Raw genomic sequence first — 26566 nt, 5'->3', positions numbered from 1 at the left:
AAACCAGACTCACCACATTGTGTTTCTTAGTCTTGGAATGGATCAAAATCCTTTTCATTTAAAGTAAAGCCAATCTTTTCATTTCCTTTTCTTCTGAAAGTTTAAAGGTTAAAGTGATATATAAAGTATATGTTCCCAAAATCTGGCTCATTTAAAAACGTTTAAAATGATTTCATCCCCACTCTGAAATAGTTTAATCGTCATATATCACCAGACACCAATTTATTGGCCTACCCCAATAAATTATGAAAGGAATGAGATCGCACATTGCTTGACTTCCTGTGAGCCATTACCAAATTAACATCATCTTCATTCTTGCAGAAACCGCCTGGAGATGATGATGGTGTTTGCTGAAGGCCACGTATAATTCCTAAAGTAGAGTTTAGATGAATCTAAAGAGAACATTCTGTCATGTCTTTGAGCTGGTTATGAAGCAGGGCTTCTCAATAGAGTGAGACTGCATTTGCAAAAAGGGGCGGATGTGCTTTTGGAAACACAGCATGCATACATCAAACCTATCATGCTCACTTTCCCATCTGATGCGCTGGACCTTCTTCCAGCTTGTTAATGCTATACAGGGTTCTTGAATGCAGGCCACATGAAGTGGTTGGATGGCCACATGCTTTCTTGGTTGGATGGCACGATCCAAGCGAGCAAGAACTGGCACCAGACCAGCTTGTAAAAACTCAATAAGAGAACCAACATGGTGCCAGAGAATTTTCTTTGCTGTGTGCTTTCTCGTGAGTCCTTCTGGCTCAGCTCCCTTTTGGACAGGAGTGATTCTGTCACCTGAATTGGGCTGGGAACCTAGGACTTATAGACACTGCTGATAAGGGCATGTTTTGACAAGAACTTGAACATTTGGGCAGATGGAACTATGTCTGAATGCCCCGTGGTTTATTTCCACATTAGTCACTGTTGAGTGAATTCATGCAATTGTTAAGGTTCTTTTAGAATTGGAGATCTCTCTACGAGATGGATCTTGTGTGAAGCAGTGGGAGACCTGTAATAAAATGACTCTTTAATAGGCTTAATAGCCAACTACTCTACAAGTCTCTAGATTGTACCCTAGTCTTCTGTCTAATGTAAACCAAAACTTTGAATTAGAGAGTCTGCCGAATGCGCTTTGAATTAAAGGGATGCATTACCCAAAAATGATTATTCTTTTACTTACTCACCCTGTTTTATTTCAAACGTGTAGGACTTATTTCTTCTGCAAAACACAAAAGAAGATATTTTGAAGAATGAAGGTATCGAAACAACATTGAACTCCATTGACTTTTGCTATGTGGACACCAAACCACAGAGACTTTTCTCAAAATATCTTCTTTTTTTAGTTCCATAGAAAAGAAATATGCCGTCAGGGTACATAAATGATACCAGTTTTTGTGGGGGATGACAGTTCCATTCGGTGCCAAGTGCAGAAAGGTTAATGGGTCTTGTGGCAACACATTTACATTAGATGAATAACAAGTTGTTTCTAGGTTTTAATATTTCATTTAGTTGAAGAGCCTGTGGAAACATAGACAATGTAATGTCGCAACAGATACAAAATACATTTTTTCATCAACCAGTGTAATATGCCAACGTGACTTTTTACATATGGAATGCTGCCATAAATTCATTACACAGCGAATCCTCCTCAATACCTTGAGAAAATGAAGAAAGATGTACACATCCGTGGAAATAAACTTGATTGCTCTTAAATGGCATTTTTGACTTCTTTGTTTGATTTCAGGGGGTCGAATGAAGTTGTTCTAGCCCACTCAGATCCGATTACAAGAGCATTAATTTTCCTTGTAAGGCAGCACTGCTCCTGTCAAGTGTTTATATTCATTGTTATAGGACAGCCACACCTGTTTAGATAAGAAAATCACATTCTGGCACGCTGCTAACCGTCATCCTAGCTGTCGAGAGCCATCCCAAACACTCCCTGATTTTGTTTATCAACATACTTTATATGTCGTGCATGTGATAACAGGGAGATATTTGGATGTTCGTAAAGGCACTGTTCTAATAGATGCCGTGAGATGTGGGCTTTTTTATGTTTGATTTTAATTGACTGCACTTAAGGCGGATTATTGTGGCTTTTCACCTTTAGATGTGTAGATATTTAGGAGGTATTATGATCTAATAAGTGTTCAAAATGGTAAGTAGTCATTTAGCACCTCTTTTATCCAAAGCCACTCAAATAATAACAGAAACCTGAGGTTAAGAGTCTTGCTTGGAGGGACAATTGAGATGGGTCGAGTCTCTGTTTTTTGGCTCAGCGCATGTTATTGTTGTATCTTAATAGTCTCATGCCTATTTTTTAACAAGCAAAACCGCCTTTGTTGTAGAAGTGCATTCATACCCATTAAAGTACTCAGAAGTGTCTCCAAAAAACTTTAAACATTACATAGATAGGTTGTATACGAGACTATTATGATTACATCGCTTGTCTTAAGTGTAATGATTATGTGATATTATTAAAGCTGATAACATTAAATGGTTAATGTAAATGTACCAGATAGGATAGGCATTAAGAACTGTATACATGTTTACAGTTAAAGGGATCAGGGAACATCCCGGATAGTAAAAAATATTTGAAAAAAAATATTAAAACATTTCTTGTCATTTCAAACCTGACTTTCTTGCTTCTGAAGAACAAAATATATTTTGAAAAATGTTGGTAATCGAACAATGGCGGTACCCGGATAGTTTTCCCTAGTTAACCATTATAGTTAACCATTCCCTTGCATTGGTTTTGTGTCTTTGCAATTTAATTGAATGGTGAATCTGCATTTTTCGGTTACCAACATTCTACAAATTATCTTCCTTTGTGTTCTGCTGAAGAAAGAAAGTCATACAGGCTTAGAATGACAAGAGGGTGAGTAAATGATGACAGAATTGTAATTTTTAAGTGAATAGAAATTTTTAAGATTGATTAATGTATTCATTTCATAGTCCTGTCGGTATGCAAAAATATTAACATGATAACAAGAGAAATGGGAGAATTTACTATTTTTTGCTTTAAATGCCTCTTGCATTACAAAAACACATTGTTTAAACAAAAATATGAACTTAACATTAATGGTTTTAATACTCTTCCGAACTTTTATTGTAAGTGCATTTACTGTAACTGCAATTTTTGTTATCTGATGGACAACGCTTGTTTTTTGTGGTAACTTGGTCACGTTCTGATTTCAGAGGCTCAAACTTCAGCACATGAATTATACCTGTCTAAAATCGTGCTATCAGTGTACAATCCCACGTAAAAAAATATCTTGCTTGGAAAAGTGAGGATTTGCTGACTTCATCTTTTTTAAATTAGCCAGATTATAGCCACTACAAAGACTACCATCTCAGTTTAGTGGTCCTTGGGAGAGATTCATGGGCTAAATTTAATTCTGTGTTGTCTACTCTAGTAATTCTGTTGGTACTGGAGACTGATGAAGAATTTGATAATTGTAAATCTCAAGATAACAGAGATAGATAACCTAAAATAGTTATTTCATCCTTTACTTACCTTTATTTCATTTCAGACCTGTATGACTTTTTCTGCAGAGCTAAAAGAAGATATTTTAAAGAACATTGATAACCAAACAACATTGGTCCCCATTGTGTCCTCCGTTTTATGAACGCAAAACCACTCCTTCCTCTATCTTATTCTTCCTCAGAACTAAGATTCATATACTGTGCCGGTTTTGAATGACATGATGGACAATAAATGATGGTATGCAACTCAAAGGTGAGGCGTTGCTGATGGTCACCCTTGCCTGTGTGTGTTACAAGGTGGCATTTGGCTGACACTGATGTGTATTTGCGGTTTTCTGTGAACACTAAGCGGGGATCAGTTTAGAGTTCCTGCCCACTTACTTAATCTCCCTACGGCCTAGAACTATAGAGCTATAGAACACCTGGACTTCTGCTCACTTCACACACAGAGACACACAGATTCCTGTTGCTCAAAATGTTAAGTGTGGCCCTAGGGAGGAGGGTCTCTCGGCATATCTTGTATACATTCATACTCATGATGAATTGCATTATGCCAACTGATTCCTATCACCTATCATAGAGAGCTGTAGGCACCCAGACACATACTCACTCATGGTCTTACTTTTACACTCATTCATACTCATAAATACTCTCCCACTGACTCAAACACACACACACACACACACACACACACACACATACGCTTCTTAGTTGCTTGGGGTGATAATGACTGAGCAGAGATTTATTGTCATAGTCTCTTTGGCCCCTTTGTCTATGCTTATTTTTTTCTTCTCTGTGGTTCATCGGGCTTGGCAATGTCTGAAAATGAACCTAAAAAATTTGTCCCATTAGTGTACTGTATATTTTCCCCGGCCCATAGAAATGATTCAGTCTCAGTGTCGCACACAAATGCACAACGGTGACCCTCGGCCCCTCTGGCACTTGAGATGTGACTGTGGCCTGCTTCATTCTGGTTAGGGTTTTAGACACATGCTTTAACAATTAAGTCTGGACGGGAATTCATTATCATTACAGCCAGTCGAACTGTATTACTGTAACACTAACCACTGTCAGACGGTTTTTATAGTTTTGTATTGAATAAGATACCAGGGCTGTTGCAGATGTCTGTTCTCGGTCTGAACTTTAAATAACATCGCTTGAGAAGATTCAGGGATAAACATTACGTTTTTTTCTGCTGGTGGTTGTATTGTTGTATTATATTATGGTTATGCTTTACATAAAATATATGGGCTATTAAACGATTATTTGCAATTAATCGCATCCAGAATAAAAGGTTTTGTTTACATAATATATGTTTGTGTACATCTGTATTTATAAACACACATATATACTTTATATTATTAAGGAAATATTTACATGTATATTAATATTTATATTGATGGATACTTAAAATTACATATACATTTTTATATTTTTCTTTAAAAATATTTTTACAAATACAAAATTAATATGCACAGTACACGGACATATATTGTATATAAACACAAACTATTATTTTGGATGGGATTAATCGTTTGAGAGCCATTTTGAAATATCGCTGCTGTCCTTCTGATACCTAGTAATCTCCATATTTAGTGATAACTAATTTTTTATTATTATAATAATAAAATATAATGTGTAAATAATAGTGGTGGGCCGTTAACGGCGTTATCGCGCGTTAAAAAAAATGTCGCCGTTAATCTATTCTCAAAGTTGGGTTGGGAGCTGGGTCTATACTACGCAAGCTATGATGACTTTCACCTTGATATTTTAGCGCGGATGTATACCAGTTTAACTGCACTGTACGGAGCGAGAACGAGATTTTTCAACTCGAGATTCGCGTCATTCGCGGAAGCAGAAGCCGCCTCATCATCTCATAACCAGGGCTTCATTCGCGCGATTCGCACAGCAAGTAGGTCTATTGGCTCTTTGCATTAACATATAAATCACTCGCGCTTGACACGCCATTCGCGTTTGGTCTGAACACAACATAACGTTACTGTGAAATTACCGCATCAAACGTGACGTGCTAACATGGATGCAGCTATGAAGCCGCCGGGTTTGCTTCAGGGAATATTATTTCTTAAGAAGCTTCCCAATAGAAACATCGACAAGACTAAGGTTGTTTGCACCTTGTGCAATGAGGAATTGGTTTAAAAAAAAAAACTTTCTCTCAACAGGTAGTGGTCTAGCTTTAGTTGAAACCAGTAACTTTGTATTGAGATCTAATGTATTATGGCTCCTGTATGACATACCGCTTGTTGCTCCCTAACTCTTTGTAAGTCGCTTTGGATAAAAGCGTCTGCTAAATGACTAAATGTAAATGTACTGTAGGAGCTCTTCCAGTCTCAAGTACCACCTAAACGCAAATCATCCCTTAGCTAATGCGGAAGTAAACACAAGTTCATCTTATTGAACATAATTTAATTTTCATCACCAATTATCATAGTAGAACAGCTTTCTCAAGCAGTTTGTGATGCATTTTGGAAACAGGAGATGAGCCCCTGGTCTAATGCGCCACCTGACTTGAGAAACCCGTCTCAAAGACTTACTTTTAGTCATTATTTGGGTAGCACACATATTCTGAATGCCTTCGGCAGAATTCAAATGAGCCATTTTAATCTAGATTAATCTAGATTAATCTTGGAATTAATCTAGATTAATCTAGATTAAAAAAAATAATCTATGCCCACCACTAGTAAATAATTAATAATTATTATTATTATTATACACCCTTTATGTCAATGGGTTTTGCAATTATTTACAGTATTTTAAAATGCTTGTCGACTTTGACAACACAGTAATTAATTTTTCAAATGTACAACGTTTTGTTCATTTCCTGAAATTGTACATCCAAGGTTTTGGAAGGGCAGTGACGATATACATTTACATTTAGTCATTTAGTAGCCGCTTTTATCCAAAGCGATTTACAAAGAGTTTAAGGAGCAATAATGCAATAGGTGCCAATACAAAGTTACTGGTTTCAACAAAAGCAATCACAACCTGTTGAGAGAAAGGTTAGTTTTTTTTCTCATTTCTCAAGAATTCTCAGAAGAGATGGGTTTTAAGTAGTTTTTTTAATATTGTGAGAGATGTGGTTGATCGGACCGAGTTAGGAAGAATGTTCCACCAGGAAGGAGTTATATATATGTATAATTTCCTAAAACTAGTTATCACAACTTTGTGTTTTCCCCAGTTGGGCAAATTAAGTTCCTTCTGCTCGGCCTAAAATCTTTCACTCAAAGAAATTAAAAAAAAGAACATATTCTAGTTTCCATTAGTTTGGGCAATGAGCCTTTGGACGATCTTTTTGGTCAGGCCGAGTTCATCTGTTTCCCACAACGGAACGGTTTCATTTGAAACCCAAGCATATACTGTATTGAAAAGCAGAAGAACACCCTTTAAAGGAAACATGAGAAATTAGAAAGAGAACAGGGAGTGGCCGGTAACCTGATTTATCATGAAATTTCTGCTGGGTTTGTATCCGATTTGTACAGTCAGATTTAAACTTTTTACCATTTCCAGACAATCTGTGTGATGCAGAGTTTCCTGTAGGATTGTTTTTGCCACGCAGATACCGACTGCCCCGCAGCTCCTGGATACCGACTCAAGAATTGGTAGCGTGACGTATCATTACGTGGGTAGTGCATGAAAATCCTAACAAGATGCAAGAGATTGATTCTGTCTGTATCTTGTTATATGACACAAAGCGGAAGGCATATCGTGACTTGTGATGTAGCGGCCTTGTAAAGATGCTCTTCTGTAATTCTGTCAACTGCGGTTTTCATGTGCAGCACACGAGGCATGTGTTGAGAGGTGCATGTGAAAGGGACTTTACAGAGCCGAGTTAAACAATGGCTCGAGTGGTTTACGTTTATTCTAGAAGTTTAACAGGTGGAGGTTGGGCGCAGGAAGAGCTTGCCGCTGTTGGCAATTATAGTCTTTAAATCATGTAGAGATGGGTTCAGGATTGGTGGTTTGGTGGGAGAATTCGTACCACCCACACTGGAGACCACGGTATGATTTCCATCCATAACACTCTTATTGAGAATGTGAGGCCTGCTTCTTGGTGTGTGGTGTGGTGTAGTGGAGTGGTACTTAGGGTTTGTATCGGAGCGTCGCTTATTCGATCCCCACATGCAGAGATCCCTCACCATTCTGCCCTTAAAGGGACAGTTCACCCAAAAATAAATGTTCTGACATTTGCTCGCCCCTCGAGTTGTTCCAAATTGTTATAAATATCTTTGTTTTGATGAACACAGAGAAAGATATTTGGAAGAATGCTTTCAACCAAACAGTTTTTGGCCACCATTGACAACCACAGTGGGAAAAATTACAATGGTAGTCAAAGGTGCCCCAGAACTTTCCTACGTTCTTCTTCTGTGTTCATCAGAACAATACATTTATACAGATTTGGAACAACTCGAGGGTAAGTAAATGATGACAGAATTTTTTATATTTGAGTGAACTATCGCTTTAAGGTCATCAGGAAATCAAAACTGATTCTCATTCTTATTCTTTTAATTGGAGTGTATATTTTTAAATAATTTATCTGTGCCCTTTTGTAGTTCATGTGCTTTCTCAATTTTTATCAAAGACCACTCCTAACAACATCTATATTGACAGACTAATGACCAGGCTTTCAACTTCCAACGATTCAATTTATTCCTCAAGGATGAAAGTCCCTACATACATCAGTCGAATGAAAGGCCCAATAAAAAAACACCATTGCAACTTGAAGTGACGTGATGTAAATACACGCACTTTAACAAATAAGATGCAAAATAGCTTTTTTTAACTTGCGTAGACAATTAACCTAGTTTAATAATCTAAACAAATTTAGTTAGAAGTTAAAAATGTTTAAGCATTTTTGCTGTAAAAAACTTAATATTTGTTGTTTCTGGAGAACTTTTAACAGCTTTGTCAGCATAAACTAATCAAAAGGTTCAAGTATCTAAACATCTTTTATCACATAAGGTCCAAAATAATCAGTGATAACTGCCTTTGGCAGGAATGAACAATCATGGTTGGGCAGCATCATCCCTTCCACAAGAACTGGTCCTGATAGTTCAACTGGTTCTATTAAAAGGTGGTGAAAGACGGCATGGGCCAAACCACTAATGAGATTTCTTTCGCTAGACACTGGTCGTTTTATTTTAAATAAATATATCGGGATAAGCCAGACACAGACACTGTTTTGATTTATGCTTAATTTAACACAATTGTAAGACGGTGGAATTCCTGCCACACCTTGAAATAATGATTTAGCACTCATAGATCCATATTTGTGTTTTCACATTATTTTGATTTGTTTTTGAGGAACATCTTGGAAGTGCTTAGAATTCCAAGCGCTCAACTAAATTGAGTCTACATGTTGAAGCTGTTCATATCATATTGTGTCAATTAGACGAGCTTAAATGCGAAAAGTTAACCGCTTAACACAGGTCTAGTCTAGGATAAATTGCATTTAGTCTACATGTTCATGGTCTTAGTGAAAGACCGCTAGTCTATTTGACAGACAACTTGTAACAACTTAAGCTTAAACAATTTCATCTGTCAAACTTTTTTCTCTCTCCCCCTTCCAGTGGGTATTGTTGAAACTTTGTACGGCACTTTTCATGCCTCCCTAAGACGAATCTCTGTTTTTCACTGACAAACATCTTGTCTCGTAGCCATCTACACCTTTTCGACATTCTCCGCACTGTCACAGGAAGTTGTGGAGTTTGCTTGCAGTGTTGCACCTGTTGCCGGGGCAGCGGGTCAACAAAACAAACGGCCGCCCCCAAGCAGGTCCTGGGATCATGCCGTTTGAAAGCATGTTGGATCTGTCAGCGCTGTTATCCAAGCATGCTGGGAGCTGTTGAGAGCTGTTGGGAGTGGTAGAAAGGTAGACAACCTCCCCATTACTCAGCATCAAGGAGGCAGGAAGGTGTGACTAGGTTCAATTTTGCCTCCGTCCTCAAAGGAGAAGGCAACCGTCTTGGCACGAAAGCTTAAAGAGGGCGATGTGAAAAGAAGAGCCAGGTGTGGAATAAAAAAGCACCGCTTGCGTCTATAAAAAGCAACATGCACTTGAAACAGATTAATGGACGTCGGCCACCTGGTGCATTCTCAAGTGTCCAATGTCTTTCATTTCAACAGACACGTTCTTTCATATTGTGGCGTGATTAGTTTAACTAGATTGATCGGACTTTAAAGAGCTTATTGGCCACCCTCGCATGGATCAAAGGGCAGGCTGTTTGTTTGCAGTTTGTATTACTTTCCGTAGTCCGTCAGCGGGTTTGATGTTGGTAGAGGATGTTCTTGGAGAATTGACAGCAATCTTTTCTTGTCAGTTTAATTGTGTGTTTGACGTTTTTGTGCTGTTGTATTTTCAAAAGCGTAGGAGCACATATGGGCCATCGGTAGTCATTACCAGCATGTGGTTGTAGGAGCCTCCCGGGTCTGTCCCAGCATCCATCTGATCTCCAGTATTTGTAGCCGTAAACAAGGATACCGAAGGTTGTTGTACATGCCATTGAAGACATTTTTCCATTGCCCGTGCAAGCGCAGATTTGTTGGTAATTAATATCAACCGGTCGAAATCTGAAAGTAATCATGATGCGGTGTTGTAGGAAAGCTGGACTTTCAATGCAACGGTGACAGGAAGACCGAGCTCAAGTCTCAAAAACGAGTGAGCTTCCATTTTAAGACCGGTGATGATCAAAAATGCTGTTACTAGCTTTAAATCTTATGTCAGAATTCATAAATCTGATGTGCATATTATGAACAAAAAGGCCGGAGACCAGGAATAGATCACTCAAAAATCAAAGTTTTCCTTTTTTACTATTCTAATGTGCATTTGATGTCTAAGAACTCTGTCTAGGTAGGGAGCTCACTAGTTTGAGACTGCCGATGAGAGATGACTCATTCTTGCTTCAACACCAGTCTTATAATCTAGCAACGGTATCCTTAAAACCCAATTAAACCTTTTACTGCGCTCCATCCAGATACAAATGCTTCCTCAGGGCAGTGTAAACAAAGCTCTCGTTCACACGTACAGGTGCCATTGACATCATCCTTGTAGATTTCTGACACACTGCAGAAGGAAATGGTTGGCTGGTATTTGAACCCCAACCCGAATGCCACGAAGGGTAAATGTAAGTGTACACTAATGATGGTAATTTCACAATCCATTGGTGTTTTTGTCTTGTCAAGCGTAAAGCTAGGCGGGGCTGCGATACCATTCACATGTCTATACAGTAGCTGAAAGACGAGGCCAAACCCTTGTTCTTCCATGAACTTATTAAGAGAGGTCAACCTTTTGTCTTCTCTAATAAGATTATTATGTCAGACATTCTCTGCTAACACGCCTGATGGAAAATGTCAATCAAGGGTTTGTCATCAGTCCCGTGTGCTGCTTGGGTTTGCCCATACATGATGAGTATGTAGACCTCAAAACCAACGCATCGCATTGGCAGACAAAAACATTTCAGACATTCAGGTTTTCTTTTCCTTCGTTAACAGGTTGCTTGGCATTGTGATTATTTCAGGAGGTTCCCCTACTCTCTTAAAAATAAAGCTGCTGAAAAGGTTCTTCACAGCAATGCCATAGAAGAACCATTATTGGTTCTATGCACAGTCTGAAACGGTTACACTTATGTTTCCACGTAAGCCTTGTTCGACACGGCACGATAACAAACTGTTCTCAGCTCTGAAGTTTCTATAACCGTCTATCAGTTCTATAAGTGTGCTGAATCGTGCCAATGAATGCTTGGAGAGCCGTTATAGCTCAGTCTCTTGTGTTACCAAGGCAGCGAATTTGTGTTTACATTAAAAAAATGTCCTTTATCAGCCCTGCGGTGGAAAATGAAACCATTTACATACCAGCTGGGATGGATCTCAGGTGTAAAAGTGCTCTTAGTGTCAGGGCTGTAGGTTAACTTTTTTTTGCGCATAGCAGTGATGCTACAGAGGCCAAACAGTTGTAGCATAAGTTTAAAACATCTGTTGTTGTGCAGTTCATCGCATGAACAGGCAAATAACTGAAAAATTAATTATATTAATGTAACATACAGATGAATAAATTAGGGCCTTATCATTTTGAGTTTAACTAAATTTGTTTTATTTTTTCTAAGTTCTTATTTCATTTTGTTTACTATACAATAGGGGTATATTTGTCGACATAAATTTCTGTTGTATACTATAGTGATATTTACTATAGTAAACTGCAGTAAAATTCCTAGAAACTATAGTGTTTTTGAACCTTACTATAGTATACTACAGTGTTGACTACAATTTATCAATTTACTACAAGGGTACCACAATGTCCTTTAGCAAATACTACAGTATTTTTTCGTCTGAGTGGTCAAGTTAACAGGACTTTTATTTTGATGGGTCGTCAGGTTTTAGTGTGTGCTGGATGATAGCTGTACTCAAACAGTAAAATGCTTGCATAATAAACTCTCAGAGCAACTCTGGAGATTAAGTTCATGTGTTAATATCCTCACACAGTGCAGACGCAGAATTCTCGACCATCACTCGTGTTTTATGTTAATCTGTGCACCTCAGACACACAGAACAGCCAGATGACTTATTCAGTAGGATTCCGCGTCAGCATCTAGTTATATGGACTCAATGCGCTGTTGATAATTGTCATACACAAACAAGCTCAACCTCGATAAACGCAAATCACACATACACACAGCTCTCTCTAATGCACCTATTCTTATTATTCTTAACACAGACTGATTTTTTCTTAGCATTGTTATTAGGGTTCGAGCCCGAAGGGCTAGAAACCTATTGTATTTGTAGGTTTTATTATTATTACGCTTCTGCCATAAAAGTGATTGTGCAGCCCAAACCGTAAAGCCGACAAAGCTGACACTCGGTCAGATGGTAGTAGTCCTTGTCGCTACTCGGATACACGGAGCCAGCCAAATCAACCCATAGGCGGCGCTACAGCAATGAAAAACGCGTTTGCACTTGTTACTCCTAAACCATTTGTCGCACACCCAAGTGTCTTATATCAGTGTAATCACTTGCTCAAAAATTTAAAAAAAGTATATCTCCGATTTCATTTCCTGTATGCACATTTTTTCGCTAATTAGCCTTTAAAAAAAAAGGTGGCGCTATAATAGCGCTTTAGGAGTGCTTAAACAATTGTTTATCACGTGACATTTGACATATACCCAAACTATTTGTGTCATATGATAGCTCTCCTTATTCTGAACAACTTTGCCTCTGGAACAACTTCTGTCAATCGAACAGTTCGATAGTTAGTGCTGATGATGTCAAAAACCTACTTTCGCGAACTAGTTGTTGGTTTTTCGACCGATCGAAACCAAAACAATGCAGATGACTTCTGTGGAAAGTGATTGTAAATAATTATCAAAAAAAGTAGAAATTTCCTTTCACGGTCGCTTAGGGTCGCCAAAATAAAACAAATGGGCAAAGCCTATCACATTTAAATGGCCATAAATCCAGAACGGTGTAACATATCAGCAAGGGGCTCGGGAAATATGTGGAGACCATCACTACGATGTCACATAAAAAAGAACGTGGTGTTTGAACACTAGGTGGCGATATAATAGTAAAAATGGGAAAATGTACTTGTCTTTTGGTGGCCTAGACAACTGTGTGTCACGTGACATTTAACTAATACACAAACTATTGATATCAAACGATAGATCTCCTTATTCATAACAACTTTGCCTCTTGAACCATTGATGTCTATCAAATGGTTTGTGAGTTATTGGTGATGATGCAAAAAAAATACTTTTGCAAACTTGTACAAGGATTTTCAAGCAATTTCAAAATTTCCACCTCAGTTCATTTCTTTGGACTCTTTAGGTCAATAATCATCAAAAAAATGTTGAGTTTTTTAAAGTTTTGTGACCATAACCGGGTCCTTTATTATATTAGCGTGAAATGAGTATGTTATAGGTCGCTACTCCTTAATAAATAATCCAACTGACTTGCCATTTAGTACTATTATACATATTATGACACTTAAAAATCATGCAAAATCTGATGCTCATAGGAAGAGGCATTCCTTCATAAGATTCAAAAAGGTGAAATATCATTCATTTCAATGGCTTTCTTATAGAGTCACCAGATCACAATGCATGTAGCTTTGGTAAAGGACACAAATGTGTGCACGATAAAGGTGTGTAGAGCTACAGCTTTCCTGTAGCTCAGTGGTAAGAGCAAGGTTGTGGGTTCGATCCCAGGGGATTGCAAATACCTATGTAAAATGTATAGGATAAAGTAATGTAAGTCGCTTTGGATAAAAGCGTCTGCCAAATGCCTAAATGTAAATGTAGTGTGCATGTTTGTATGTTTATGGATATCATTTCCCTCTGTATCATAAGAGTGTGAATGCACTGTATAGTTCTGTCTGTCGTGTGTGATTGAGACTGTGCATGTGTGTGGAATGAAATCTGTCTCACAGGACGACAGTGATAGAAATTAAATGTTATAAACGTTAAACGTTGGTCCTTGTTTATACATTTATAAATATGGCACATGTCTGGCTGGTTGTAAGATGCTGTATTTATGCACATAACAAACGTTTATTAGGTGTACTCCAGTTTAATTGCATGTAAACCAAAATTGACACTCAACCAGTCACATGGCTGTCATTGTTCCGTCATTTTTCTTGTTGTGGGAGAGTGACATCCGTCTTGGATTGTAATGGTGCGATTCCCCAGCCTAGTCGACCCCTTAGACGCCTTAGACTGCTCGAACCCGATGATTGCTGCTTGCAGCTATATTTATTATTATTTTTGTCAAGCGAGAGCGATTCAAAAGCATACAGAGCAGGCGGGTCTCGTCTCTCTCTCGCACGGTCATGTGATGTCATGCGTGGATTGGTCTGAGCAGAGCAGCCCCACAAGTCAAACAAGCGGGTCCGGATTTAAACGGATTCCGGACTTTGAGTAGCCCTGTTCTATGGCATCGTGAAGCACCTTTTTTTTTACAAGTTTACATTATGAAATGTATTTCTGAGTCACAAAGTATGATTTTTGAATGAGAGTTTATGAATGATGTAAATGAAGTCTGTGATGTGTTCTTCCACAGCTTCTGGAGTATGTAGGGAAAGGAAAGAGCATCATGGATGTAGGTCTGGCTCAGGCCCGACAGCCCCTTACCACACGCAGTCACTACTTTGAAGTGGAGATCGTGGATCCAGGAGAGAAGTGTTATATCGCCCTGGGCCTGGCAAGACGAGTAAGTCATTTCTTACGTTGTTTTAAAGTGCGCCTCATTTGTAAGGGTGCTATGATGATAAATGTGAAGTACATGAATTTTTTGAAGGATTTACATGTATACTAGTTACTTACTATTCATAAGTACACAATATTGCAAAAAGTGTTTTTATTTTGTTTTCCAAATCGTTTTCTCATATCTCATATATATCATGAAACTAAATTTAGCCATAGGCTTGACTGTCGGATTCTACATTGACATGTCCCTGCCAACATAAAGTGCACAACCGTGGCGGAAACAGGAACGTGACCACTGTGCTACCTGTCGATCTGTCATGAGAAACATGAAGGGATGTTTCTCTCAGGTTGAGAACAGCAGACTTGAGTCTCGCAAAGTTTTTTTAACAAAGCCATTTTGTCTGTGTGCATCTGTGTCTGATCACATATTAGGTAAGCATAGCTGCATAACTGCTGTTTACTCCCGGTGGACATCAGCCCTGTTCCCTGCATCCTGTGTCTGGAGAGACATTTACAAACAATGTGGCTATTAACTTTAAAAACATTGAGTCGGTGTCTGTCACCTCCAGAAGCACTTCCTGTTTCAGTCTTTTAATTGAGTCTTAAAGCAACACTTTGCAGTTTTTCGACCTTAAAATAATGTCTCAAAAAGGATTTCAGTGGTAGAACAACTCTTACCTCTCACCTGCTACCTGAGCAGCCTCATAGCAGCTAAAACCACACTCTGTAAGTTCTGTGTTCGGGTCAGGACACACATCCCCTTCTTTTCACTACCTGCTGAAGAGTGCGATATGGTTTTCAAAAAAAAATTCACTAGTTTCATCAGCTTACTTGCACTTATACAGTGACGTTATTAACAACACTGGTAACAGACAATTGTGCTTATCAACCACATGGGGGAGCCGTGAGCAAATGTTATATAGTGTTAGTTTAAAGATGTTTGTTTCACATTTGTTTCAGTTCTAAAAGTTGTTGGTTGTATTTTGTTCTAAATTTAGACAGGAAGTGCTTCTGGACCAGCCTGGGATCCCTGCTGTATCAGATTTGCCGAATTATAAGTTACAAGTTGCGCTTTAACTGGTTTCGCTACAAGTGTGACAGCGGATGTGGGGGGAGGAAGATGCAAGTTCTTATCTGCAATCATTGAACCCTCACCTCTGAACACACACTGAACTCGTCCTGCCGTAGACCCGGCTCCCCTCTCTTTCTACTCGTAACAGTACAAGCTCGGGTGTGTGTGTCCGGATATACACTGTGTTGCTAGGATACAGGACAAAGATCTTCTGGGTCGTAATGAGAGGTGGAGCCGCAACGGAGCCTCGAGGGCCACGGTGCGTGAATGGGTTCGACCATTATTATCTTCTGACCTTCCCCTCCTGCACTGACCCTTTCCTCCACTCTCATCCGGCTTCGGGTTTGGTTTGAGCTTCCTGTGGAGCAGTCGAGCAACCGTTTTATTAAAAACCCTCCTCTTGTTTTTTATAGTTTTAAATTGACTTGAAATGTTTAATTATCCGAGCTCTTCTATCTCTCCATTTCGTGTTTATTGTTTCACGATGACAGAAGCTTGCACAAACATGGTCCCTTGCCTTCCACAGCACCCGGATGGTGAAGCTACCCTCTCAACCTAATCTCTGAGCTATATGCTTGTGTGGAGATGAGCATCTGCCTCCACCGGTGTTTGTTGACTTTGTCACAGTGTGGAAATGCAGGTAGCTGGAGTAAAGCACATAAAAGCTCCAGGTGGATCCGATAGAGCTCCTGCATGGTTACATACGCTACTGTTTGTGTTTTTTGGAAGCTCCGTGCTTCTCTCTAATGGCTTTTTCAGAATCTTTAAGGGGCCAAAACGCTGTATGCATGAACGGCACCTTTCTCCAAACAGGAGTCTCCTGGTTATTCATTTCATTAGACATATTTTAAAAACTGTTATGTGGGTCGCCGACGCTAGCTGGGTGATTGATTCTCGTGGCACGTCGAATGTCTATTCGCTTGTAGATGATTTGGAACGCAGATGCAGTCGGGCCGCATCTCAATCTAAATTAAGTCATGTTTGAAAACAGTTTACTTTGTCATGTGTATTTGCAGAGAGCGGCGCTCCATTGTCTCTACATGTTTAGGGCTGTTTGTCAGATTTGCCCGGGGTGTTATCATGCCTGCCCTCTGTTGCACAACCTCACGGTGTAGTCCTGTGCCTCGAATAGAGAGCAGAATGGACTAAGAGACACTAAAATTGTCATCTATCTTTCTCAGAATGGGAATTTGCGCTTGAATCATGCGTCTTTCTCAGAACAGAGTTTGGTGATTCACGCTTAGATCATAAATCAATCAGTTTAAAAAAATCCCAGTCTACGTTTCACAAAGTGTTATTAGAGAAACCGGTCAAGGGATCTTGACATATCTTTAACTGTAACACTGAGATGCATATTAGCCTTAACCATAACAGATTCAATGTAATTCCATAGACAAGGTTAGAGAAATGAAGAGTATGGAGCTGCTCTTACAGTATGTTGTTAACCATCCGCTCCTGTTTTGAAGCATCAGAAAGAAATTATTTTATTAATTGGTTCTTATGTCTCTTTATTTAATGCATTATTGCCCTACAATACACATTAAACATGCATTGCGCCATCTCTGAAATATAAAATCTGACAGGTAAATCATTTCAAATGATTATTATAAGCCTTGCGTTGTGCAATCAACATGATTTTTTTATTACTGATACATGGTTTGTACATTTCTGAAATATGGATATTACCTTGACTCTTAATTTTAATGTAGAAACATGCATTTTTAAACCTAGTTTGCAACAACGTCTGTTGTGAAAAGCTCAAAGGTACACAATTATACAGGTATACATGAAAGGTCCATTGAAGAGGTCTGTGCGGGATGTTTTTTTGAAAATTCACTCTGTGTTCACCCGATATCTGCTTAGAAGGATTTTCGTCCCGACCCGATGGATCCCGCTTAATTTAGGTCACGTTTCCAGATCACACGTTTTAAGATGGGCTGACGCATGTAAATTAAACGTCTGGCAGAAGAACTGGTCCACGCGTGCAGCACGTGCAAAACACAGTCCTCAAATCTCTACCTGTTCATGTCCAGGTCCATAGTACCAAAGTTTCTATAGAGAGAAATGCAATATAATATACATAACTGTGTCTTCAGAGGTGTATAAAGACCTTACCTTTAAATGTGTTTTTTCTATCTAAATACACCACGGGTCCTCTTGGTCAGCTCAGGTCAACTTTATTTGTACCCGAAGGTAGAATTGTTTTGCAATGTAAAGTTCACATATAAAGACATGACAAACATTGAACATAGGGAATAAAAAATAATATAAAATTTTCTCAAGACCGCATGGAATAAGAGCATCATTCAACAATATAAAGTAAAACAAATACATACATGCATTAAATATAAAGACCAATAATAACCTTAATCTGTCCTTATTCAACTGAGTAATAGCTGCCGGCACAAAGATGTTTTTATACTGCTTTGTTCTACAGTACGGGACTGCAAGTATACGTCTAGATGGTATACCGCCATGTTGTTACTACAGTAGCCCTAAACGGCAAACTGCTCTACAGAGTGCGTTTCGTAAATAACTTATCTCCTTCGGCAAAGAAGCAAAAACATGACATTTTAGTCATCTGTCAGCCTCTGTATTGCTTCGAAAGTGATGGGGAAGCAGTTGAGTGATGCGTTTGGTTGCAACCTCGCCGCTAGATGCCGCTAAAATTCATAAACTTTAATAAATGTAAATTAAATTGAATCATTTAAAATAAATTGGCCAATATAATCTGACTGTAACTATTATCACTAGTTATGACAGCGTACAGCTGATTCTTAAGTCTGTTGTAAGCATTATGAATGGGTTAAATCAATTTACAATTTCTGTATATTTTTTATTTCTTGTTTTAGTCCATTGGTTTAGTATAGTTTCTTTGTATGAATGAAGTAATTGTCTTAGAGTCATTGTTAGATCTTATCAGAATGCTGGCTGCTCTTCATGTTTGTGCTGGCATGAAGCATGCGTACACAAAATACGCAATGCCTGAAGCTATGTGACAACTACACCCCAGATAATAATGTATTTCTTTACTATCGAAAACAGCGAATGAAATGCTCTAATAGTTGTTGGCCGTGGATCATATATTTTTCATTCGAATGAAGGGAATGTATTTCATTGTATGGAAGTGCTTTTAGTGTTAAGAATTTGTTTTAAGAAGTTCTCAGCATCCACTGAGGTCTATAACTGTGTCTAAAACCTATATTTATAATTTGGATATGGATCTTATTTTGACTCGTGTCGCTTTTTTAGGATTACCCAAAGAACAGGCACCCGGGCTGGAGTCGAGGTTCTGTCGCCTATCACGCAGGCGAGTGCTAAAACTTTCTGTTTTCCAAGTATATTAATTTTGAAGAAATTTTGTCATCGTCTTTTGTCATTGTCAATATCTTTGTGTTTATCACTAAACAGCCAAAAATGAAAAGTATATGTCCATCATTCTCCCATCCCACATCAAAATCTATTTACACGTGAATTCCACACATCCAAATCCTGTTTACACAAAGTTTGTTTTGTTTTTGTTTTCATTTCATCTTTGATTGTGTTCCAACCACTGTTCAAGCGTGGATTACCCAGAATTCCTGCAGGTGCGGCTTGTTTCTCAGCTTCTTCACTTGGCTCCTCTCACATCTATGGGCACCATCTCTACAGCGTGTGGAGGGACGGGATCCTGATAAGAAGATGAGATGGCCGTGATGATTAGGAGCAGATCTTTAAATCACATAAGAAAAAAAAAACCTATCTGACTCCACGGGTGCCGTCTCACAAAGCAGCCTGAAGGAAGTTGATACTGGATAAAACAGTACTACTGCTCAGTTTATAGATGACAATCTTTACACTCCACCAGCCCTGCATGCCCTCATGCCACTCTACATGACAGATTAAAAATTATCATTGTTTGAATAAAACAATGTGGTTCTTTGCTTAATTTATATTCTTTTAAACGGCTTCATCTTGTCCACCTCAAAGCACGTTGAGCAACGGAAGGTTATTTCGTTTCCTAATTTGAGTTGGCTGCAACAACAAAGATGCCACAGAAATGCGCACACCTCTACACCTCACTCATTAATCTTATTGTTAGGCGGGACATTGATAGATTTGGTTTCCGTACTCTCTACCTCACCATGCTTGAGTTCCCTTACTATTGGACTGCGCGATTCATCGCTTCCTGATTCACAGCACAAAGAGTGAACCTCTTGAGCATCAATTCCCCTTTCTTAAAGCTGACCACCCATAATTACTGTTTTTGCTTATGAAGTCACCCAAGTCGCGTATTGCGAGAATAATTCAATCATGTCATCACTCACATCAGGGTGGTGCGGTTCGTCATTGGCACCTGGAGGCCCTCCTGTTGGTGCTACATTTATGGTGCGTGTCACATCTGCCCCTCATTGCGGCGCCCGCTGATGGAGTTTAGGCATTAGCTCACACGCGGGTCAGATTAGGGGGCCATGACTCATTGATCCATACGAAGTCCGCATCCATGACTCAATCCTGCGAGTCATCGCACTGGGGCACGTACGACCGCCATCAGGGCCGTTAATGTGTTGTGCTGGGGTCACCATCGATGTGCCAGGGGAGGACACGTCAAAGGACTTCAGACTTGTATTTCCTCGGACACTGTTTGTATGATGGAGAAATGAAGTCGGAAGTCAGTGAGCTAAATTTATTCAAGTTTAAATGAGTAACTAGTGCAGCTGTTTGGAATTGAAGGCTAGTGGCATGCAGACTGTGACGGAAGGCCGTTGAAGTGATCTTCTTTTGTGTTCCACAGATATACACATGCCACACACACATCGCAAGTTTGAACAACATGAGTATGAATAAATCGTTTATTTTTGGGTGAGCTGTCTCTTTAAGCTTCTTCACCTCTTGACAACACAAACAACGAATAGCTTTTCCGTATTCAGGCCAAGGATCATAAACCCCTTCTTGTTTGCGGAAGCGATCAAGAATCCACCTTTTCCAGACAGCGCTCCAGGTAACCCTCCGTTGTTCGAGGAAAGCCTTCTTTGCCATCTGGTGTAACGTTTCTCATCAGCTCAGGTGCCAAAGAAGCGGAAGGCCGGCGAAAGCGCAAGACCCTCATCTATTTTTTGCTCTCTTCCTCTCCCGCAGCAACTTCTAGGTTTGGGAATGCAGCGTTGGAACGGGGACCCACATGGGAATCATAATGATACAGTGTCTTCATCTCCCTCCCCGTGTGTTCAGATAGGGAAGTTTAAACGGTATCCTGTGCCGGGACGGGTCCCATGACAACTCCACAAATATTTACAACCCTAACACCGCAGTGGGGTTTGTGTCTGCAGGCAACCTCGCCGTGTTTTTCTTTTGCTTGCTTTCGGTTGTTTTCGCTTTTGTTTTGTTATCTCGTTATATAAGGAACCATGTTAAGGAGAAAGGAACAGAGGCACGAGAGCTTTTCTTTTACGCGCGTCCCGTCAGGCTCTGGATAAGTATGCAAGACATCTTTGGATCATTAAGAGCAAATGTTTTAGGAATGATGAGTGTGTGTGTGTGTGTGTGTGTGTGTGTTGTGTGGCTGTTCAGGTTCACACCGGGACTTCAATCAGATGCTTCTAACAAACACTTAACTGTAGATGTGACTCATAATGTCTTCGTTCATTCGGTGCCCTGCGGGTGTTAATTGCTCAGTTGAAAAATATGTATAGATTGTTTCTGTAACCACAATTCCCCTTAAAATACAAAGCCATTTTTTTATGAATTTCAAAAGTAACATAAATTATGTGTAATGGTGTGAATGATACCACGACAGTAAAAGACTGCCAAGTGTTAATTCAGAGATAAAGTGATAGTTCACCCTAACATAAAATTTGTCATAAATTTTTTTTGGTCATTATTTATTCACTCTTATATCGTTCAAAACATGTATGACTTTGTTTATTCTGTGAGACACAAAAGAAGATATTTTGAGAAATGTCTCTGTGGTTTTGTGTCCATATAATGGAAGTCAATGGGCACAATATTGTTTGGTTACCAACGTCAAAATATCTTATGTGTTATCTGGGAAAAAAGAAAATCTCACATGTTTGGAATGACATAACGGTGAGGAAATAATGAAATCATTTATTTTATTTCTATATTTTTTCATTCTTTTAATGACATGTTTATATCCAAGGAAAAACTTTACATTTACGTTTATGCGTTTGGCAGAGTTTTTACCCATAGCAACTTAAATTGCATTATACTAAACAGCACATTTGCATTTGAGGATGTGCAATCCCTGGGATCGAATCCATGACCTTGACGTTGATAGTGTCATGCTCTAACCACTGAGCTTTAAAAAATGACTAGCTGCTATGTGTCCAAAATAAAACTAAGCATTTAACTTCACACTCTTATTTGCTTCACAGATGATGGGAAGATCTTTCACGGCAGTGGGGTTGGAGATCAGTTTGGCCCGCGCTGTTTCGAGGGCGACATCATGGGCTGCGGAATCATGTTTCCTCGGGACTACATGCTGGACTTTGAAGGTGAGATGACGTTCAGTGAAGATGATTAACATAATATAACATAATGCGCTGCTGGTCTATATATTTTACGGCATATTATGCTAAATCTTTTACTCTTGACAGATGAAATCGACGACTGGGATGCCGTAGATGTACGACCGAAGCAAGGACGTGTAGAAAACTTGCTTTATTTAAACGATGAAGATGAAGAAGAGGGAGATGACCCAGAACAAGAACACGAGGGCCGGAAAGTTATGGTGAGAAACACACATACAGTATTGTTCAAAATAATAGCAGTACAATGTGACTAACCAGAATAATCAAGGTTTTTAGTATATTTTTTATTGCTACGTGGCAAACAAGTTACCAGTAGGTTCAGTAGATTCTCAGAAAACAAATGAGACCCAGCATTCATGATATGCACGCTCTTAAGGCTGTGCAATTGGGCAATTAGTTGAATTAGTTGAAAGGGGTGTGTTAAAAAAAATAGCAGTGTGGCATTCAATCACTGAGGTCATCAATTTTGTGAAGAAACAGGTGTGAATCAGGTGGCAAAAAATGGGTCGTTCAAGACATTGTTCAGAAGAACAGCGTACTTTGATTAAAAAGTTGATTGGAGATGGGAAAACCTATTAAGAGGTGCAAAAAATGATAGGCTGTTCAGCTAAAATGATCTCCAATGCCTTAAAATGGAGAGCAAAACCAGAGAGACGTTGAAGAAAACGGAAGACAACCATCAAAATGGATAGAAGAATAACCAGAATGGCAAAGGCTCAGCCAATGATCACCTCCAGGATGATCAAAGACAGTCTGGAGTTACCTGTAAGTACTGTGACAGTTAGAAGACGTCTGTGTGAAGCTAATCTATTTTCAAGAATCCCCCGCAAAGTCCCTCTGTTAAAAAAAAGGCATGTGCAGAAGAGGTTACAATTTGCCAAAGAACACATCAACTGGCCTAAAGAGAAATGGAGGAACATTTTGTGGACTGATGAGAGTAAAATTGTTCTTTTTGGGTCCAAGGGCCACAGGCAGTTTGTGAGACGACCCCCAAACTCTGAATTCAAGCCACAGTACACAGTGAAGACAGTGAAGCATGGAGGTGCAAGCATCATGATATGGGCATGTTTCTCCTACTATGGTGTTGGGCCTATTTATCACATACCAGGGATCATGGATCAGTTTGCATATGTTAAAATACTTGAAGAGGTCATGTTGCCCTATGCTGGAGAGGACATGCCCTTGAAATGGTTGTTTCAACAAGACAATGACCCAAAACACACTAGTAAACTGGCAAAGTCTTGGTTCCAAACCAACAAAATTAATGTTATGGAGTGGCCAGCCCAATCTCCAGACCTTAATCCAATTGAGAACTTGTGGGGTGATATCAAAAATGCTGTTTCTGAAGCAAAACCAAGAAATGTGAATGAATTGTGGAATGTTGTTAAAGAATCATGGAGTGGAATAACAGCTGAGAGGTGCCACAAGTTGGTTGACTCCATGCCACACAGATGTCAAGCAGTTTTAAAAAACTGTGGTCATACAACTAAATATTAGTTAAGTGATTCACAGGATTGCTAAATCCCAGAAGAAAAAAAATGTTTGTACAAAATAGTTTTGAGTTTGTACAGTCAAAGGTAGACACTGCTATTTTTTTGAACACACCCCTTTCAACTAATTGCCCAATTGCACAGCCTTAAGAGCGTGCATATCATGAATGCTGGGTCTTGTTTGTTTTCTGAGAATCTACTGAACCTACTGGTAACTTGTTTGCCACGTAGCAATAAAAAATATACTAAAAACCTTGATTATTCTGGTTAGTCACATTGTACTGCTATTATTTTGAACAATACTGTACACACACAGAGACAGAGAAGAGACTTATTTTGCTTTTTCACATCCCCGTTGTGACTTGTCTTCTTACTTAATGAATTTTTTTAATCCACAAACAAGTGACTTGATGGTAAATGAAAGACCTCGAAGGCTTAGTTTGACAGCTGAATAAATGAACTGTCATTATATTAGTTTTAATGTAGACTGAAGTTTGTTTAACATTCATTTATCAAGCCAAGCATTTTAACCTTGAACAACATTAAAGCATTAAGGTCTCCAAGTGCACTATCGAAAGTTTTTTCGTGGCTAAATCTGTGACTCAGTTTGACCCTTGACCACACCGAAGCTCATCTCTGCCCACTGGGTGAGAGTTAAGCTTCTTGCTACGGCACTAAGGCAAGTCACCGGTCACCACCGAAACAGAACTGTAGGGGTAAAATGTTTTTTTTTAAGAAGAATTCGCTTGCAGATATTCAATCACCTGGAAAGGCCTATTGGAAAATTCAAGAATACCAAAGCCATCTTGGTGCTGTGAAACAGATGTGCTTATCTTGTTCATCATAGCTTTACAATCCCTCTAAAGTATCCAATGTTTTGGCTGCCGTGCATTGTAGGACCATCGAGTGCCATATATCAGCCCTGTAGCTATGGAAATGCTGACTCACTCTCGCCCCCTTTCCTGTCTGACTTAAGAAATGCTGACTCGCTGTCGCCCCTCTGTGCTCATGTAGGTATTCTTCACCCGAAACGGCAAGATCATTGGCAGGAGAGAGGTGGTGGTTCCGGACGGGGGATTTTACCCCACTATCGGGATGCTTAGCACTGGAGAGAAGGTTAAGGTGGACCTGCATCCGCTCAGCGGCTAAAAGAGAACCAAAGCAAATCAAGTTCAAAGTTCCATCCCTGATTCCTGCTGTCAGCAAATCAGCTTCGACTGGACTAACCTGCAAGTGCTCGAAGAAGTGTGGAAATTATTTCTTTTTATGACTTTCTTGTATTCGAGCCACTTAAAATGCAACATATTAACACATGTAACACGTTCACATCGGTGCATGTTCCATCGTAGAACTAAAACTACAGCGTTTCTCAGACTTTCATGACTCTTTACTTCTTAATGGTTTACTGTGAAACCATACTGAGGGTTATGGCCTGGACATTTAATGTTGGGCCTCGGAAAAGCTGTTTATCTAAAGACGGAAACAATATTGTATGATGATAAATTTGGTTTATTACAAATGGATAGAAATCTATATCAACCTATATATTTTTAATGTACGTGTACATATGTAAATTTATGTACTGGCTGCTACCCAAACATATGTACTGTATATTAGAGAACAGAGCTAATCGGGTACAGCATGAGAACGCTTAAAATCTCACATACATGATGGAGTAAGGAAAAAAGCAATGGTTATATCACAATTTTCCACAAACACTCCTAGTGATGAATCGCACAGATGAATGAATCTCGACATTGGTGACTGTGTGCTGTGGTCATTTTTTACTCGTTCTGAATGTCACATTTAATCAAGTGCCACATTTGCTATTATTCCTGTCTGAAACTGAGCAGTCAAGGGACGGTGCCAATAAACAGCGCAGAGCAATTGCTAAATTTGATGTCGGCGGAGACTAAGCCTATTGTCCCGAGATGTATATCTTACTCTCTTGTGTCATGACGTACATTGCAATTCAGCAACTCCAGACCAGAGAAAAGACATGTTGAGTAGTCTACTTTGAGTCTTATAAATAAATATCTATAAATGCAGCCTAACAAAGCAATTCGTTCTTATTTAGTTTAGTGGGTTTTGCCATCAGGTCTCGGTTTGTAGACTGTTTATCAGATTTTGCAGGCAGACGCCGCACTGGAGTCTCATTTAATTTAGTCAAAAACATTGAGCTGTTTATACAGACATCATCCGCTGTAATGTAACTTGTCTTCTTCACAAATACCACGAGCACTTTAGAGATGGCCAAACTTAAGCGGAGAGGCCGAGCGGCTGTAAACCTTGCTGGCCTCTTTGACATCTGTACGGATGCTGGTTTGTACACCTTACTGTTGTAATATGTCCTGTCTGTTCTGTCCTTTTACATATCACACGTGGAACAAAATGTTTCAGAGATGTACATTGCCAAATTTAATGTCTAATTTTGTCCCCTTTAAATTTCTCTTAAAATGTCTTCATATTCGTTGCATATGCAAATCTCATTAAACTGTTCTTTGTATTGCTTTGAGTTCAGGTGTCTCTGTTTCTTAACCTGTATTTCATTACGAGCTGAATGCGAGTAAGCAGGCTGTTCAGAATGGAATGCTTGCATGATTGACAAATGTTTTAAAGTATGCAAAAAATAAAAGTGTAAAATGGTGGTGTTAATACATTGTCGTATGACTGCATTCTGTGTGACTAAATTCCATGCAAATGTCAACCTTACCATGAAAAATATTACCATGTCAACATTTGGTGTTTTTTAAAGCCTTTTTTTATTTTTGAATCATGACTTTCCCTAGT

At 39.1% G+C, this 26566-nt stretch overlaps 1 protein-coding gene across 2 annotated transcripts in view; it reads left to right on the top strand.

Annotated features, from left to right (window-relative positions):
- Nucleotides 1-26433, top strand: part of spryd3 (SPRY domain containing 3) — a 36973-nt gene extending 10540 nt beyond the window's left edge. For both annotated transcript variants that reach the window (XM_056733130.1, XM_056733129.1), the window contains exons 7-11: nucleotides 14539-14688; nucleotides 19009-19066; nucleotides 22131-22250; nucleotides 22353-22486; nucleotides 24791-26433. In XM_056733130.1, the coding sequence (XP_056589108.1) occupies nucleotides 14539-14688; nucleotides 19009-19066; nucleotides 22131-22250; nucleotides 22353-22486; nucleotides 24791-24925 (597 nt within the window). In that variant the 3' untranslated portion in view covers nucleotides 24926-26433. The remainder of the gene's footprint in view (nucleotides 1-14538; nucleotides 14689-19008; nucleotides 19067-22130; nucleotides 22251-22352; nucleotides 22487-24790) is intronic.
- Nucleotides 26434-26566: the final 133 nt, after the last annotated feature.

This window comes from Triplophysa dalaica, chromosome 20 (genome assembly GCF_015846415.1).
Source record: "Triplophysa dalaica isolate WHDGS20190420 chromosome 20, ASM1584641v1, whole genome shotgun sequence".
NCBI classification, from domain to species: Eukaryota; Metazoa; Chordata; class Actinopteri; order Cypriniformes; family Nemacheilidae; genus Triplophysa; species Triplophysa dalaica.
Note: the sequence above shows the minus strand (reverse complement) of the source record. Positions and strands in the feature narration are given on the sequence as shown.